A 17,916-nucleotide genomic window follows, 5' to 3' on the forward strand; every position below is an offset into this window, starting at 1 on the left:
TCTTTCTTTCTTTCTTTCTTTCTTTCTTTCTTTCTTTCTTTCTTTCTTTCTCTTTTTTCTCTCTCTCTCTTTCTTTCTTTTCTGCCTTTATTATCTTGATTAAAAAAATCAAGGGGGCTAATATATCTAACAGTCCTTTCTCTTTCTATTTTGCCCACAACAAAACCCTGATGGGTCAGTTGGGCTGACAAAGAATGATTGGCCCAAAGTCATCCAGCCATCTTTCATGCCTAAGGTAGAACCGACAGTCTCCTGGTTTCTAGCCTGGTGCCTTAAGCCAGGGGTCCCCAACCCCCGGTCCGTGGACTGGTACCCGGCCGCGGTATGCCAGCAACTAGTCCGCACAAACAAGGAAAGCCCCATCTGCGGGATGCAGGCAGCCACAAAACAACGCACTCTCCGGTCCGCAGAAAAACCTCTCTCCACAGAACTGGTTCCCTGGCGCCCAAATGTTTGGGGATCTCTACCTTAAGCACTAGATCAAACTGGCTCTCTACACCAAACTGCCAGTCCAACAATAGAAGAACTGACTCAAATGAAGTTGGACACGACAACTGCTTAACAAATGAGCAATAAATCCATTGTATGAACAGTCTTTTAGAAATTGATGGATTAGCTGACATCAAATACTTAACAAATTGTATGAATTTTTATTATAGTAATTAATTTGACATGATTGTTAGATGTGCATATAGCTTGTCCTTTTTATCTTCTGGAATACTGAGAACACTAATTTGCAGGTAGAATGTCTGCAGAAGCTGGTCACATACTCCATCCACCATCAATGATGCATTCATTGCCAGTCATGTATGCTGACTGAAATTTAAGGAGAAAAAGAAATAATTTAGAAAATAAAAACAAACATGGCATTCAAGTGATAAATAGCACATAGAAATAAAGGTTAAATATTAAAATGTAATTAATTTGATTTCTAATAAAATACAGGTAGTCCTCGACTTATGACTACAATGAGCCCAAAATTTCCATTGTTAAGTGAGACATTTGTTAAGTGAGTTTTGCCCCATTTTACGACCTTTTTTGCCACAGTTAAGTGAATCACTGCAGTTGATAAGTTATAACCTGGTTATTAAGTGAATCTGGCTTCTCTATTGACTTTGCTTGTAGAAGGTCACAAAAGGTGATCACATGACCTTGGGACACAGCAACGGTCGTAAATCTGAACGGTCGTAAATCTGCCGAGCATCTGAATTTTGATCATATGATCATGGGGAATGCTGCAAAGGTCATAACTGAAAAATGGTCATAAATCACATTTTCAGTGCTGTTGTAACTTTGAACAGTCACTAAATGAACTGTTGTAAGTCGAGGACTATCTACAGAAGGAAACACTAATAAGATTAAATCCACACATTGATAATGTGGTTTCGAACCTAGTAATGAACTACAGCATCTTTGTAGCATCACCAGACCATCATTGATGTATTGTCTGTCTTCATTACTTTTACTTTACTCAACTTTAACAGATGTACAGATCTCTATGAAATGACCACTGCAGGTTATGGCAACAAATGTTCAGTTTGTTGCATCACTTACACCAAGCATGTTTTATTGCTATATGAATCCAATCAGTTGAGATTAAACAAACCATGGTTTAGTATGTATAAACTCCAGCTTCAAGAGATTGATTACTTTAACATCTTGGGGTCTGCAAATTAAAAGATTCAAGTAATCACAACTAGACTGATTCAGGATATCCTTAGATGAGATGCCCTTCAAGAACATTTCCAGATACATGGTTCCTACGTCTTCTAGGTGATCTATTCCTTTTTGCTTCCAATATAAGAGAGTTTAGTACTTAGATTCTGATTATATTTTTATTTTAATTGTATATTTTCCATCTTTTTAGGTGATTTTTGCAAGAAACAACTTTAACTCTGAGGGGTTCTTTGTGCTCTCTGGGCTTCGTTGTTTTCTTGCAGACATTTCATTACCAAACTAGGTAACATCATCAGTGTTAGTAAGCAGTGGGGTTGATCTCAGTTTATATTCTAGTGGAGGGGTCCCTAACCCCTGGTCTGTGGACTGGCACCGGGCTGCAGCATGCCAGAAACTGGGCAGCGCAAACAAGCAAAGCCCCATCCGTGGGATGCAGGCAGTACATGAAACCCACGCCCCCTCCTGTCTGCAGAAAAACCACTCTCCACAGAACCAGTCCCTGGTGTTCAAAAGGTTGGGGGCCTCTGTTCTAGTGGCTTGCCCTATTAGTGTTGGTGGGGTGGTATTAGAGGTTATTTGATTGGACTGTTTGCTGTTGGCTTGTTTGGCAGTTCCTTGATTGGGGTATTGTTTACTTGTTTGTTAGTCTGATGTTAATCCTGGAATTAATCTATGCTCATCTGGGTGCTGATTGCTGATGGAATGGTGTTTGGGTCTTTTTGTTCCCTTTTTGGCTTGTTGACTGTCTATTTTGCATACTATTTTGCATACTAGATTAAAATTAAATTATTAAAAGGGATTGAGACTGGAAGGCAGAGGCAGAGAACTCAGTTTCAACACCTAATTGGGGGGGGGAAGGTCAACACATTTGTCCCTTCAAGCTTTTTTTTTTCTTTATTGAAGAAATGTGGGTTTCTGGGGGAGGGAAGCGGTTAAGCAAGGGAAAGGTTTGGGAAACTCGTCATAAAGCTGGCACCTTTGCATGCAGGTTCCTCAAAGCCTAGGATAGTTTTGTAGTCTCCTGAGGCCAGCTGATGAGGGCAGAAAGTTCCGAAAGCCGCCACCTTTTCTTCAAGGAATTGTTGGAGCGCAGAGCTTTCTGGCTGCTTTCAGAAAGCATGGGAGACATGTGTTAAGCGCTGTGGGGTCCTGTCAGGGCAGGTTGGCAGGTTGGCAGGTTGGGAGGAAACCTGTGGTTGGTTGTAAGGGCAAATGACTGCAGGGGCACTGCAGCTGCTGTAGGTTTGAAGCAGGGTCACATGTAGCTTTTGGGAGGGAGGGTCTGTCGTAGCTGGCTATTAAGTGTCCCATTGTATCTCGAGGACTATCTGCATAGAGTGGGTACATAGCACAAGCTTCACATACCTTTGTCAGAGAAATTAAGTTTACTTTAGGTACAGTAAAAGTTGCAGTAACAGGGTAAAGATGCTGAATAGATGCTTCATCAGAGAAGAGCAGATGAATTAGGAAGTGTTTCTCAACCTTGACAATTTTAAGGCATGTGGACTTCAACTCCCAGAATTCCACAGCCAGCATTGCTGGCTGTGGAATTCTGGGAGTTGAAGTCCGCATGCCTTAAAATTGTCAAGGTTGAGAAACACTGAGTTAGGGGGTTGACAAGATATGCTAATAAAGTGATCAAATGTCAAATTTGTGTTCAAGTTGGCAATTATAACCACTGTTGGTCATGTATTGAAACCAAGGTGGAAATGATGGCATGTTCTAGAATGTTCCAGATCATTCCAGGTAGTTTGAAACAGTCCAATCAAAGCGAAGGGAAACGACCAATCAGAAAAAGAAAATGATCTCAGCAGCATGGATCTTGAGGGTACAAAAACTGGGCTTTTGCTGTCAAGTTTCAAGGGTCCTCCTCATCACCAGTTGCTGTGACTTGAGTCCAACCTTTGAAAATTTCCCTGCACTCGCTTCTCTTCATGTTCATCTGGAACTTTAATCAAACTAGTATTTAATGAAAATCTATAAATGGCATTTGAAATCTCCTAAAGAAATTAAGATAAGCTTTGACCATCTTGTACTGTAATTTTGAAATGATTTTCACTTTGCTTCTATAAATGCTTATTTTAAATAAAAGAGGAAGTTAATTTTCACTGAGCCTCAGTATTCTGTTCTTCGTCATAAAGTCATCTGTGGGAAAAAGTTCCTAGGGATCTATTTAGAAATATAAAAGGAAGTGAAATAAATTATGTTGATAATAGATAACATTTTCTTTTACCTCTGTTTCCCTATTCATACAGTTCTTTCTTATAAAACCAAACTGGCTTGGGATATAAACTGAGGTTTGATCCAATGCCTGATATAAACTTGGTGTAGTGGTTAAGGTGCTGGCCTAGAAACCAGGAGACTGTGAGTTCTAGTCATGCCTTTGGCATGAAAACCAATTGACTTTTGGGCCAGTTCACCTCACAGGGTTTTTGTTATAGGGAAAATGGAAAGAGTATTGGTATGTACACTGCCATGAAAAAAAGGATGATATAAAAATCTAAAAAAAAAGTGGAGTGGGGTTTTTTTGGGTAGCTTCAAGTCAGTGTTGACTCTTGGCAACTACCTGAACTAGTTCCTGCCGTTTTCTTGGCAAGGTATTTTGGAAGCGGTTTGCCATTTCCTGATTCTTTGGGCTGAGAGAGTGACTGGTTTATGGTAAGCCATTGGCTTTGTGCCTAAGACAAGACTAGAACTCATGGTCTCCTGATTACTAACCTAATGCCTTAACCACACATCCTAATTGTCTCTCTATATATTTCTTTTATTTATTTATCGAATTTTTAAACTGCCTATCTCCCTCACAGAAGAGCTCTGGGTGATGTACAATAAAATATTAAAATATAAAAATACATAAAAGTTTAAAATTTAAATGAAGGAAAGATATTTAAAACACATATTAAAAATTAACTGAAAGGTGACCGGATTGCTCTCAAGGTGGCAACCAGCCCCATGGTTATGTTATCCTCTGGGCTCCCCATGCAAGGCCGCAGAGGCATGCTTTCACAAGGCCAGGAAGGTGGGAACCTGTCTCATCTCCGGGAGGAGGGAGAATGTTCCACAGGGCAAGGACAATGACAGAGGAGGCTGTCTCCCTGAACCCCATCAATTGAAATCATTTGATTAACAGGGTCTGCAACATTCCTTTGCTGTCTTGACAGTGTGGGATGGGGAGATATAATGGGACAGAAACAGTTCCATAGGTAGTCTGACCCTTTACCATGTAGGTCATAACCAACCCCTTGAATTGGATCTGGAAGCAAATTGGCACTCAATGCAGTTTGTGAAGAAAAAGTGTTACATGCATCCTTCTTTGGGCGTCCACAATTGCCTACGTGGCCACATTCTATACCAGCAGAAGTACGGTATTGACACAATTTACCAAGAGGGTGATAAAAACTGCTGGGCTAGTAATTCCTGAAACTAGCCAGAAGCACAACACAGAAAACAAATATGCCCAAGTATGTTACATACATTCTGTATCCTTATGCAGAACAATAAGAATAATAAGAGTTTGGAAACTTCCCCCAAATGCATAACAATCCTGAAGACTGTTGAGGGTTTTTAACTGCACTTGTTTACATATTTAGCAATCAACCTCTTCACTCTTAAATTGCTTCTGGCAATTTTTGTCAAACTGGACAAATGTTCACAAATAAATGTACAGAAACAGAGTTTATGCCGATATGGTAGACTCCATACATACTTCCAGTCAAGGGATCATCCAGTTTAAAACACATAATAAAAGACTGTAAGCCACACAAAAGAGAGCATTAAAGGATTCATTACAGCAATTAATTTGCTGATTCCACCTTCTTACAGAGATTGGTTTTGGCTTGTCTGAACAATGAAGCATCACTGACAGAGTGTCATATGCCATCAGCAATATGGGCGGGGCACATCAAAAGCAACACAGCTTTGAGTCATTATCACTATGGCCATTGGTTATGACTTCAAGATATCTAAACTGATCAACCAGCTGAAAACTGTTAAAACACCTAGAGCTGTCTCCATTTCCACTGGGTGGGCTAAATAAATCTTGACTGGTAAGGTCCAATCTTGACATCTAGTTGACAGCTCAACTAGAACTCCAAATGACTGGGACCAGCAATATTTATTGCTATTTTTAAGAAAATTAACAGAGACCACCCAAATGGTAAAATCTCTGGCAAACATCTGCACCTGGAGCTGTTACACTAGTGAGACTCAAAACGTATCCTGCCAGAGGAACAAGCGGGTTTTAAAGCAGATAGAACTGTAGAATTGATCAGTGCCTCATATTTAAAGCTGTTTAGCATTTTGGATTTAAGGCACAAAATTGGTTTAGTGCACTGACAGCCACAAATTCTTTAGAATGTAGCGTATGATAAAGGAGTTGCCAACCAGATTTTGAAATGAGCAGCAAGCTACAGGCCACAAAGGGCAAGTCCTGATTGGCTGATGATTCTCTGCAAATAGGGCAGAGTTGGGGGTAGACAGGGATAGAACTGCCAACAAGGATCTGAGAAGACCCCTCTGCAGGAAAACCACAGCCATTGCCTTAAGAGAGTAGGAAAGTGTATTGTGGATGTACATTGAAACTTCAGGCAGGCAGAAAAGCATTAGGAAGCTTCAATCAGAGACCTAGAGAACATAGCTAGTTATCATTTATTCATTCTGTGTTACTATTGAGCCTAGTAGCCAATGGCAACAAGTGGAATTCGGAGAACTTTCTCTGTTTCATTGTGATGGACTGGGTTGGAAAGCATTGAAAAAAATATTTGAAGGAAATACTACTTGGTTTCACTAAGAAAATAGTTTCATGTTTAAGGAACTCCATTTGCCAGTTGAATCTGACTTATCCCCTTATATAATTAAACAACATGTAGTTTTTGTCATAAAGTTGTTTTTAATGGGTGTTGAAATCCTATACATAAAGCTCCAAATATTGTAATGCCACCTTGGTTGGTTATGGAATGTAGCCATATAATGTAAAATTTTACAGATGAACCATTTTGCATTTCAGATAGATTTAGACTGTCAAATGTTAAAATACTTTTTACCAATTGAAATACACAGTGCAGTTGGTACCAGAATTAAAACTACTATTTGACTAAAGAATACACCCCCTTTCTTTAATAAACCATTTTGCACGGTATTTATTGTGGCAATAAATATGTGCATGACATCTTTCCAGTGGCACATTTACCACGCATAGCTTGATTTATGCTTCAAGGAAATAAGGGCTGAAGTTCAGTATAAGTATAATATCCCTTACAGCACATGATGTTTCTTTAATATAATTCTTGAACATATACTTTTTTTAACCTTCTAAATATGGAACTGTTCTCATATTTTTATTTATTGAACATATTTGCAATTATCTACATACTTAGATCTCATCTTATGGCTGTAATTAAGTCTGGAATTATAGTGATAAATCACTGAGTGATTAAATGAGTCACCATATGACCATTTCCAATTGTATGACCTTTTTTGTGATAGTCTTTAAGTGAACCTGGTGGTTGTTAAGCAAATGTGGTGGTTGCTAAGCAAATACATTTTATCCAATGATCATTTTTTTGCATGGAAACCATCAAGAAAACCGTAAAAAATTGTGGTCGTGTGACCATGGGACACTTCAAACAGCCATAAAGGTGGGCTGGTTGCCTAACACCTATAATGTTATGTGATTATTGAGAGCAGCCATCAGAAGTTCAAAATTGGGTCACAGGTACCTTTTGGGGATCTGTCGTAAAGAATGGTGACTAAGCAACCTGTCACTAAGCAAGAATTACCTATAAAAATATCATTTATACATTTTATATCTTTCTTCTTCTAAAATCCCCATTTTAGCAACAATTTCTTAAACAACAGGAAGGTTCTATTTCAAACAACATATGGCTGATCCAAGTAACTTACTTCATCAGAAGCCAGATATACAAAGAGGTGGGCAATTTCCTCAGCGGTAGCCAATCTGCCCATCTTCTGCCTGGCGAGAAAATCTTTTAGTGCCTAGGAGGGGAAAAATGATATTGGAAGTAAATATTCAGCCCCAGAGTTAGGTTGTTTCTGATTTTTCATTGTCAGAGGTGACAGATCAGCATTCTAACACTCCCTACAAAGGATTTGATGAGTGTCAAAGTCTTATGTTGTTTCCAAGATATTATTCAAAAAAAGTAGGACACCTACAAAATCTAGAAGGCAAATTAACAAAGTTTAATTATGGTAAAATATTGCATGGAACATTTGGTATGTTTGTTCTTTGGTTAAAAGATTAAAAAATATCAACTTTTGAAATAATTTGCTAGCTGAAATAGCATAGAAAATAACAGTTGCATCCTTCAAAATTCAAGATATATTTACTTTAAACATTTTCCAGCTGTCTTTCTGAAACATCTTTTCAAGCATGTAATACTGTACATCAATACTGCACAGATAAATACTGCAAGATCTAAAAAGTACCCGTATACAATGTTATCACCAGGCACAGCAATAAATAATTAGCATAACCAATGAAACCCACATAAATTAAAAACTTATTTAAATGGAACAGGTCTCTAGGTGCTTGTTCTGTATATCCATAAAGACTAAAAGGGCCAATCATACATCCTTTGACACTTTAAAAGTTATCTAGCTTATTTTGGCACTAGAAGGAAGATGTGCCATTAGCACAGCCCCTTAAGAAAACTGTAGTAATGATTTGCTGAGCTTTTCATGATACCTCAAAGTCAGCTTACTGAAGCAGCCACTTCATTCTAATGGTGCGGTTACTCTAGTAGGACTCCATGAGGTCCTACAACAGAAGAAGACATCTCTACCGCCATCAAAGTACAGAAATCTGATCTCGGTTGAAGATAGAACTATTACAAACATGCTGTAATTCTGTAACTATATGGAATAGTAGCTCAAGCAAATTAATTATTTTTTTCCTTTATACCAGGAAGAGCGCTGTTACCTTCCCACCAAAGTGGTACCTATTTATCAACTTGCATTTGTATGCTTTCGAGCTACTAGGTTGGCTAGATGGGGCAAAGATGGGAGCTCACACCATTGCGTGGAACTTGTGTCTTGAACCTGGGCTGCTGGCTTTCCAGCTGACAAGCCCAGCTTCTTAACCACCGGGCCACCCAACAGCGCCCTGTGATGTCATGCTGGCCGCATGACCATGGAAATGTCTTCGGACAGTGTAGGGTCAATGGCCTTGAAATGGAGATGAGCACCACCCTGTACAGTCAGCAACAACTAGCGGAATAAAATCCGCAAGGACTCCCTTTACCTTTTTTTATACCATGAAAAGCAGCACACACATTCCCCTTTGCTGTGGTCTTCCTGACCTCCTCTTCTTTGGCCACTGAAAGACTGATTGTCAACTCATCAACAGCAATGACCTATATACTTGGCTTATTAGATAACTCTGGAAGGAAATACCGGGAAGAGTCTAAACTCGATGTCTGTGTGAAGTTTCATTTCTTTATTATGTTTTGTATGTTACCAAATACATGTAGGCTCATGGCGGCTTATAATTAGGTATATAATTAAGGAAAACATTTTAATTGTCCTATTTATCTTTCCAATTTGCACTTTGTTTGCCTTTTCAAATGTCCCACTGGATGGTGTCTTTGCATAGGAACTTTCCAGCAAAACTTCCTGCAAATATTTCGGAAACAGGTCTTATAGAACTAACTGCTATATATGTGTTCCTTCATTGTGCACTTGCATATTATAATAAAATGCATTATATACCTGTTCTGGATTAGGTCTTGCTTGGATTCTTTCCCTCAGAGAAGGAGTGTCAACGGTGCCTATAAAACACATGCAAACCTTAAATTAAAAATGACACCATGCAGTTCATGAACAAAGGTGGGTCCTTTTCTAATTAGACTCTTAACTAAATAAAAAAAGTACTTAGTACTATAAATCAAATGTAGCTGATACATTGTAAGCACATAATCTCTTAGATAGTAAAGTTCTTCAACTTTGAGCTACAGTTTGAATTCTTTTGCACAATTCTGAAGGGCAAAACCCCCAAAATAGAGATTGTAGAATATTACATACCAGGACAAACACAGTTGCATCTGATTCCTTTTTCAATGAAGTCAGTAGCTACAGACTTGGTGAGACCAATAACTGCTGCTTTTGAAGTACTATAGACACATCTGTTGGGAATCCCTGAAGGAGAAAGGATTAGCAATCAAGGTACGTAACAAAAGCATATGAAAAAAGATCACTTTCATTCAGTATTGGCCCCCATCTCCATAATGGCTCTTTTGAATAGTCTTGATTTGCTCCAGACTTCTGTTTGGTTATTTTTTACAAGGAGTATTTTGTAGATGGGCCAATTCTCTGCTTTATACACATTCCTGAATTTTGATTGTATGGACACATTCCTGTTTGTTTTCTCCCTTTTCCTCCTTTTTGGGAGGGAAACATACAGTACATGTTAGCTAAGTCTTTGTTGTCCATCTTTTTCAGCATATATATTGACTCCCTTTCATGCCAGCTGGAACCAGTTGTTATCAGCCACTAACCTTTGATACTGGATGCCACAGAAGACATGTTGATAATGTTACCGGATTTCTGCTCAAGCATCTGTTCAAAAATTGAAATGTTATATCCTGTAATGTTTTAAGTGTCTTATTTAAAAAACTGATTTACAAGTAGAGATTTAAAAGTACTATGTAATCTGAAGAATGAGTTGTTTTCATGTGCAAGAATCACAGAAGGCACAACAAATATTTGACAGAAATGCACGCTTTTCAGTTTGGTATACCCTGCAATATTCAACTACAAATTACATAATTCTCAGCCAGCATTTTGGTTGAGAATTATGAGGTCTGTAGTTGAAAATATATGAGATTCCAAGTTCAGAATGACTATCCTATATGCTTTTGGCCTAATCCCATAAGCCTTTGTGCCAACAATCACACACTTTTCGATTTCAGCTTCTACTGGCTCCAGCCACCATGGCCAAGTGTAACACATTATAAGATTTGTAGACTGAAAATATGAAAGGTATCAGCTGCTTCTGCCTTACAGGATTATTATAACGATTCCAGATATCCTTCCAAAGTACCAAGGTTTTCTACCTCTATAACAGATAACACATATTAGGTGGCTTGAGAACTTGTCAACTTCCAAATTTCTTTTCATCTTACTCAGTTGCTCTACAGATGTGAGAAGTCTCAATCTTACCTTAGGCAAGAATGTTTTGATCATGAGATACATGCTACGAACATTGACTTCCATTGTGTAGGCCCAGTCTTCTTCCTCACAGTCCAAAATAGTCCCATGATGAACAAAACTATAGCAGAAGACACAATTGTTTTGTTTTACTTTCCGAAGCACATAAACTGTCAAGTGACAGGATAAAACTATAAATTAAAGATTCAGGACAAGGCCTAGTATGCTGAAATCATGACTATTGTTTCGATACTACAAAGATGATGAGTTTGCACAATATGTGTGATCCACAAAGTAGACAATCACATTTAAATCTTTTGAGAAATAAATTTGTATGTATTGGCAAACACACTGGCACAAAATTGGAACTGCAGAGATATCATGGTCTCTAATATACATATAATTAATTACAGGAGGATACCTAATTGCACACAGGATGCTTTGGACTATGGCAGTAAGGAAGGGTTTGATATTTTCTTTTCCTTTGCTATTAATCAAACTGACACTTGTGCTTATTTTTAGGAAGGTTGCTGTGAACTTTGAGGTGACATTTCAATTCAATGTCTTTTAATGATGCACCCACTGAAAGTGAATCAATATCCAGGAATGCTTCATTAGACTTCCATGCCATCTTGATCAAAGAGTCTAAGATACACAGGAGCAAAAGACCCATGAAGCAAACTGATCCACTTCAATGTGGCAGTTCAAAGCAGATCAACCTTTCCAAATCAAAGTGCTGCTTCAAATCAGATGAATTCAATAACCCAAACTGAAGCAACATCTGGAGTGGAATTGCAGACAGTCAATCAGCACAATGTGTTCAGTGTTATAATATGAAAGGCAAGTCACCTCCATGAGGGATTCTCAGAGCAGTCAAGTACAGTATATGAAGATATGACTCACAGTAGATGGCTTGGATAACCCAATGCTTTTGCACTACCAGAAGCAAGTGTAGAATATTATATCCATATTTTTATTATAATATTAATATAATGTTAAAAGGTTAGTGCCCATCTGATAAGCAGAATCAAGATTATAGTAGATGGAATCAACTTGCTGTTGCTCATTTACCCTGCATTGCCAAATCATCTTTGATTCAGATTATTAATAACCTAAGTGGAAACAAAAGTCTGATTTCAGAAAGGAGAAAGATTAGAAAAAGAGTTAAAAATCTGGCAACATTTTACCCTGCAATATTGCACAAAACATCGATTCTCTTCAGCTCCTTGGCCAGCTTTTCAATTTGCTCTTTCTTGGTGACATCGAGCACCTGGATCTGAATGCCTGTTAAAAGAGATCCACACAATCTATGCTGTGATGAGTATGTGTGGTGTTCTCAAAATTAAAAAAGCAGCCATATTACAAAGGTGAAAATGGGGAGCCATACAAGAAAAGAGACCATACAGTACTTCCAAAAACAAAAGCCTTTCACGAGTTCAACGTCCATTCAAAGGAGAAAACATTTTGGCCCATGTCATCTTAGCAAGGCAAAGTCCGAGAAGAAGGAGACAGAGAGAACCAATTAAAATAACCTGCTGCCTGAGAGTACCCACTTGATTTTCCTCTTGCAGAACCAGCAAGATTCCTAAGGATGGTTCAAAAATGCGGAACATGCGAAGTGACCTGTTTCTCTTTCTCTCTCCCAAAAGAGGACAACAGCCGGGAGATGTCATTCCCGCCCTCTACCATCTACAACCAAGGTGTTTGCTTTATCTAATGAAAGAGAATTCATGGGGGCAGGTATGTTCTGGAGAGATAAGAACTGGGATCAGCCTTTGCAGACCTATTCCTACTTGGTAGTCACATGTTCAGGCAAGCTCCTGAAGCAAGAAAAAAAAAGATGTCTTTTGACATCAGCACCCTGCACGATATTGGAATGAATGAATGAATGAATGAATGAATGAATGAATGGAGGTAGAACAGAACTGTCCATACTTCCTAATCACATGGAGTAGCTCTGCACAGAGAAGCCAAATGCTACTGATGCTGGTTCTCCTTCTTGGAATTATGAATAGCACCTTATAAGCTTTAGTCTGACATAGTCCTCAACATTCATTTGTGGAAAATTTTCTTTTACATGGATCTATCTCTTTATGAGATCGTCTACATGTGATACAGATAGACCTCAGCTTACAACCATTCATTTAGCAGCCACTCGAAGTTACAATGGCACTGAGAAAAAGTTACTTATGATTGGTCTTTGCACACTGCAACATCTCCACAGTCATGTGATCAAAATTTAGGCACTTGGCAACTGGCATATATTTATGATAGTTGCCGCCACCCAGGGTTATGTATTAGCATTTGCCACCTTCCCAGCTGACCTCCAACAAGCAAAACCAGTTAGACAAATTGGATTCACTTAATGACCACATGACTCAACCACCATGGCATCACTCAATGGAAATTCTGCACCCAACCATGATCAAACGTCAACTACCTGTGTCAGCTTCTTTGAAAGCATACACAAAACATCATAAATGTTAACGTTGCTCTGTTCGCAATAACAAGTTTACATTATTAATGTTTCAGTTACAAATTATTTCTGTTTGCTGAGTAACGTTTTATGTTCCAGCAGTTATAACCCGGAATCACAGATACCACATTTATATCTTCCACTGAATCACTGAATAATTTTCTGATTGACTTGGAAAATGTGCAACTGAAAATCAAATACAGAAAAAATTGGACCACAGCTGCCTGAATAAAGTTTTTTGATAATAACACTGATGAGAGAATAGGATATTAAACTTAAATTCAGTTGAAGTCAGCTCTGAGTCCATTCAGTTTAACTACTCTGAAACTTTCTTGATCTAGGAAAGTAATTTCTAGAGAAATCAGAGGCAAATGAAGAAAGATTCATAGTAGAGATACAGCTGACCTATATAGCTGAAAGCAAGCCTTGGCAACATTGCTAAATAAGCACAAGATTGGAAACTTACACTGAAATGATCTAATGGAATGAAGAAAACCTGAACTTGGCCTCATAATTCTAAACAAATGACATCTGACAATTGCTGAGACCTAGGACTTTGGGAGAGTCATTTATGACAGCCTTCTCCAATCTAGGTATCCAATCTTCTCCATCTACTATCCAAATATTTGGGCTTCAACTCCCAGAATTCCCAGCCAGCATAACCTCTGCTGAGACAAGTAGGATACCACATCCACACATCTGGAATGTGCCAGGAGAGAGCAGAATACCCTCACACCTTTTGACAACTGCTTTATGATTTGCTCATTTATCCTCTCAAGATAGCCCTCCCATGAGCAGAAGCTGCCAGAGGTTCTTATCTGCATGGCAGCCTTCTGTGTAGGCCACAATCTTGCTGCTTATTAGAGCTTTAAGAGAGAGGAGATAGTAAATGTGAAGGCCATAGTAGTTCCCTTGCTTTCTCTGCTGATTGCTTTGCCCATTGCCCAGAGTTACCTTGAATCCTGAGGTTTTACCCTGAATTCACTACCTCATACAATATGAGAAATGGCAACTGGTACTTACTACAGATAAGTCATAGGGATAAAATGTAACAGACTTGTTTTTCTACTTGCCTTCTGTAGGTGGTGGCCTGGAGATGGGACCACCACAAGAATGAGGGATCACATAATATACTTTGCTAAGCTCTGGTTCTAAGTAATTCAAAGAATACCTGGATAACTTTCCAGTTCTCGAAGTTTGGACTCATTGATATCTGTAGCAATAACTTGAGCTCCTTCTTTTGCAAAAGCCTTTAAAAACAAAAATGTACATATATGTTCATTTTCACAAACTATAGCCATACAGATAAAAACAGCACATTATTTTTCTTTTGTTTTTAATAGCAGTTATGTTTATTTTAAATTGTTATTATCATGTTCTTCTGTGCATTACTCTGGGTTCCACTGGAAAAATGGCTAGCAACCAACAACAGTAACAATAATATAACAATAGTACCACCATTAAAGATTACAGCAATTACCAAGAATTATACCTACAAAATTGGTTAGGAGCTAAATTCTTCCAGAGATATTCTGGCAACTCTGAAACTACTGTTTCTGATATATGTTCTGAAATACCAGAGCATCTTCACAGACAGTGAAAAGTTCTGAAATTCTGAAAAAATGATTTGCTGAAAAAAATCATGTCGTCTGCAAATCATCCTGTAAACTAACAATCTACTTAAGAAAAATGAGTTTTCATATCAAATGAAAAGATTTATTATACTTTAATTTTTATATTCAGAAGGCAAACCAAAATATATTGGTTGCAAAAAAATGCATGATATACTAAAATCAGGTGTGAGGCCCCAGATGTGAGAAGGGTGCTCTCTCCTGGTTGTGCTAACAACTGTTGAGTGTGACATCTTCCTTGGTTACTGTGTATTTTAATCTTTGTATTTATGATGGGAATTGTTTTTAATTTAAGATTTCTTGCCATCCAGAATTACTTGTTGAGATGGGCAGTCACAGAAATAGAATATTTGCAGGATGCTGACGGTTTGCAAAAATTAGAAAAATGCACAAGAAAAAAACCCCTTAAAATTTGTCCTCCTAATCACTATTTAGTGGGGGGGATTTAAAAAAAAGTGAAACTTGGGAGTAGGAATGGAATGGATTTTCTGGAAGAAGCTGTAGATGGCTAGCTAGCTCCTGGATTTTTATTGCAAATCCCAGCTAAATATATTTCAAATATTGTTACTTACATAATACTATTTATTTTAAAGATTCATGCAAGTTTCTTTCTAGACAGGGAAATGGAATATGTATAAATGGAACAAACCAAGATAATAATATTTTCCTCTGTGTAAGATGCCCGGTTTTTAAAATTAGGACTGACTTTTTATCTTGCATGCTTTTATATTATTATGGTTTATTACACAGTCAGTCAAATGTTCAGATTTTGAATTTTTATCCACCTTTAGAATCCTTCCCAAGGATCTGAGATAGGCAGATGTTGGTGCTTTGTGGTGTTAGAGGCATCGTCGCAGGATGTAAGCTGTTCTGAGTAAAGCTGCTTTTTGCAATTATTATTTGTTCAATTTCCATCTCAGTAAATGACTCTGTGTATACTCTAAAGCTGGCTCTTAAAATCTACTTTTTATAGTTACGATTTTTTTATGCCTGTAGTAGCATGAAATACCCACCTCTTAAATAAAAGAACACAAACACATACAGAATACATTTACTTTCAAAATGAGTGAACTTACAAATGTTACATCATTTGTAACAACTCTAGATGAAGATTACTTCTGGTCCTATATATGGACAGGTGCACAGTTTTATATTTGCAATAATATTAAAGTGATTTGCCACTGCTTTCTTCTGAGACTCATTTTTTTAATTTGGATTCCCTTGGCCAAGGATTTCCTTGGCCAAGGAAATTTTGCCCAAGGTTTTCCTGGGAGTCTCCCATCCAAGAAATAACCATGTCTGATCCTATTTAGCTTTTTCAAGATCAGCCAAGGTCATGAAATGTTGGCATCTGATTGTGATGAAACATCTGCAGCATGATATTATTCTGATAATATTAAATCCTTTCTCTTCAGGTTTTTATTTTCACCACTTCCTCCAGCACATAGCCTTTAGCTCCCACACTTAAAGGGAAGGTACTTTTGTACCTGAAACTTATAAAATCATGTGCATGATGATATTCAATAAATAATTATGCACTTACTTTAGCCACAGCTTGGCCAATTCCTTGGGCTGCAGCAGAGAGTAGTATTACCTTCCCCTGAAGCCGCCCCATTTTAGAAGCCGCTCCAATCAATTGCAGGGGCTTATGGGTTGGTCTTGATTACAGCTGCAAGGTAACATATGTTCATTATATTTCCATTTATATAGTAGCCCAATAGATCCCCCTGCTTCTTTTGCACTTGTTACAGTTATAAAGCTGATTTTAGAACATAATTTACAGATTTATTAGAGAGATACTATGCCATAGTAACTACGGTAAGGAAGTTGTCAACTTCCTCATTATACAATCCAGATCTTCATTTATCTGCACATTATATGAAGTTTTTGAGTCCCAGAGTGGGTTACTTAAGTATCTAAATGCATAGCTTATTCTTTTTCATATGAAGCAGATCAGTCCACTGTTTAATTTGTAGTTATCTCCAAAAACCCTTTTATGCTGATATTTGATTTTTGTATTTGGCAAGGAAGTTTAAAGTGGGGTTTCTAACAAATAATAACATGCTGGCTGGGAAATTCTAGGAGTTGAAAGCCATACATTTTAAAGCTGATAAACATGCTCTGAAGGGTTTGTACTTGACCTGAGACTTTGAAAAGGGAACAAAAAGAAATATGTCTTTTCCATTGGTATTCCCTCAGAAGCAAAACTGAACACAGATAATGTATATCAGTGGTTCTCAACCTTTTCTTTACCATTGTCTCCCGTTTAAATATCTTTTGTGGCCTGGATAATGGCCACGGACTATCAAGATTCAAGATTTAAATCATAGCATTTCTTCAAGCCTTTGCAAACACCCTGGGACAACATTGCGGTCCCTGGGGGTTTGTGGACAACAGGTTAAGAACTACTGATGTATATTATACATAACTGTGACATGCATCATTATGGCATGTTAGTCTTCCTGACTGAAAGCAACTTTTCAAATACTTGTAGCAGTTATTCAGCTAAGAAGAAAGGATGAGGATTTATTAGTTCAAAGAATGAGGCACTACAGATAAACTGTTAATGAAATTATTTTTCATAACAAAGAAACATCTATTTCTCTTAAATTCTGTCTCTGGTTTTAAAAGAACAAAGCTATTTCCTATCCTAGAGAGGGAATGACTGGACTTACACCTTTGCATCATATGACAATTCATATGAGAATTTTGCTTTTGCTTCAGGTACCTCATTATTTTGTGAATACTGTACTGGCTTACTTTACAAAATCACTACCGTATATTCCGGCGTATAAGACGACTGGGCGTATAAGACGACCCCCAACTTTTCCAGTTAAAATATAGAGTTTGGGCTATACTCACCGTATAAGACTACCCCTGTTCCAACGCACACCAAATAAAAATTAAAAAACATCAGATTTGATTTCAATATGGTAATTTTAATTCAAATGCTTATGACATGCAGGTACT

At 37.8% G+C, this 17,916-nt stretch overlaps 1 protein-coding gene across 2 annotated transcripts in view; it reads right to left on the reverse strand.

The window, feature by feature from the left end:
- Nucleotides 1-627: 627 nt before the first annotated feature.
- Nucleotides 628-17,916, reverse strand: part of BDH2 (3-hydroxybutyrate dehydrogenase 2) — a 19,519-nt gene continuing 2,230 nt past the window's right edge. The window contains exons 2-11 of one of the 2 annotated variants that reach the window (XM_015828458.1): nt 17,809-17,823; nt 16,490-16,615; nt 14,487-14,565; nt 12,027-12,123; nt 10,852-10,960; nt 10,188-10,248; nt 9,715-9,828; nt 9,403-9,461; nt 7,579-7,671; nt 628-816 (exon numbers count right to left, since the gene is read on the reverse strand). In XM_015828458.1, coding sequence (XP_015683944.1) covers nt 763-816; nt 7,579-7,671; nt 9,403-9,461; nt 9,715-9,828; nt 10,188-10,248; nt 10,852-10,960; nt 12,027-12,123; nt 14,487-14,565; nt 16,490-16,561 — 738 coding nt within the window. In that variant the 5' untranslated portion in view covers nt 16,562-16,615; nt 17,809-17,823 and the 3' untranslated portion in view covers nt 628-762. The remainder of the gene's footprint in view (nt 817-7,578; nt 7,672-9,402; nt 9,462-9,714; nt 9,829-10,187; nt 10,249-10,851; nt 10,961-12,026; nt 12,124-14,486; nt 14,566-16,489; nt 16,616-17,808; nt 17,824-17,916) is intronic. The other variant, XM_015828450.1, reaches the window with a different exon arrangement.

Source organism: Protobothrops mucrosquamatus, unplaced genomic scaffold (assembly GCF_001527695.2).
Source record: "Protobothrops mucrosquamatus isolate PMUCROS unplaced genomic scaffold, P.Mucros_1.0 scaffold_224, whole genome shotgun sequence".
NCBI classification, from domain to species: domain Eukaryota; kingdom Metazoa; phylum Chordata; class Lepidosauria; order Squamata; family Viperidae; genus Protobothrops; species Protobothrops mucrosquamatus.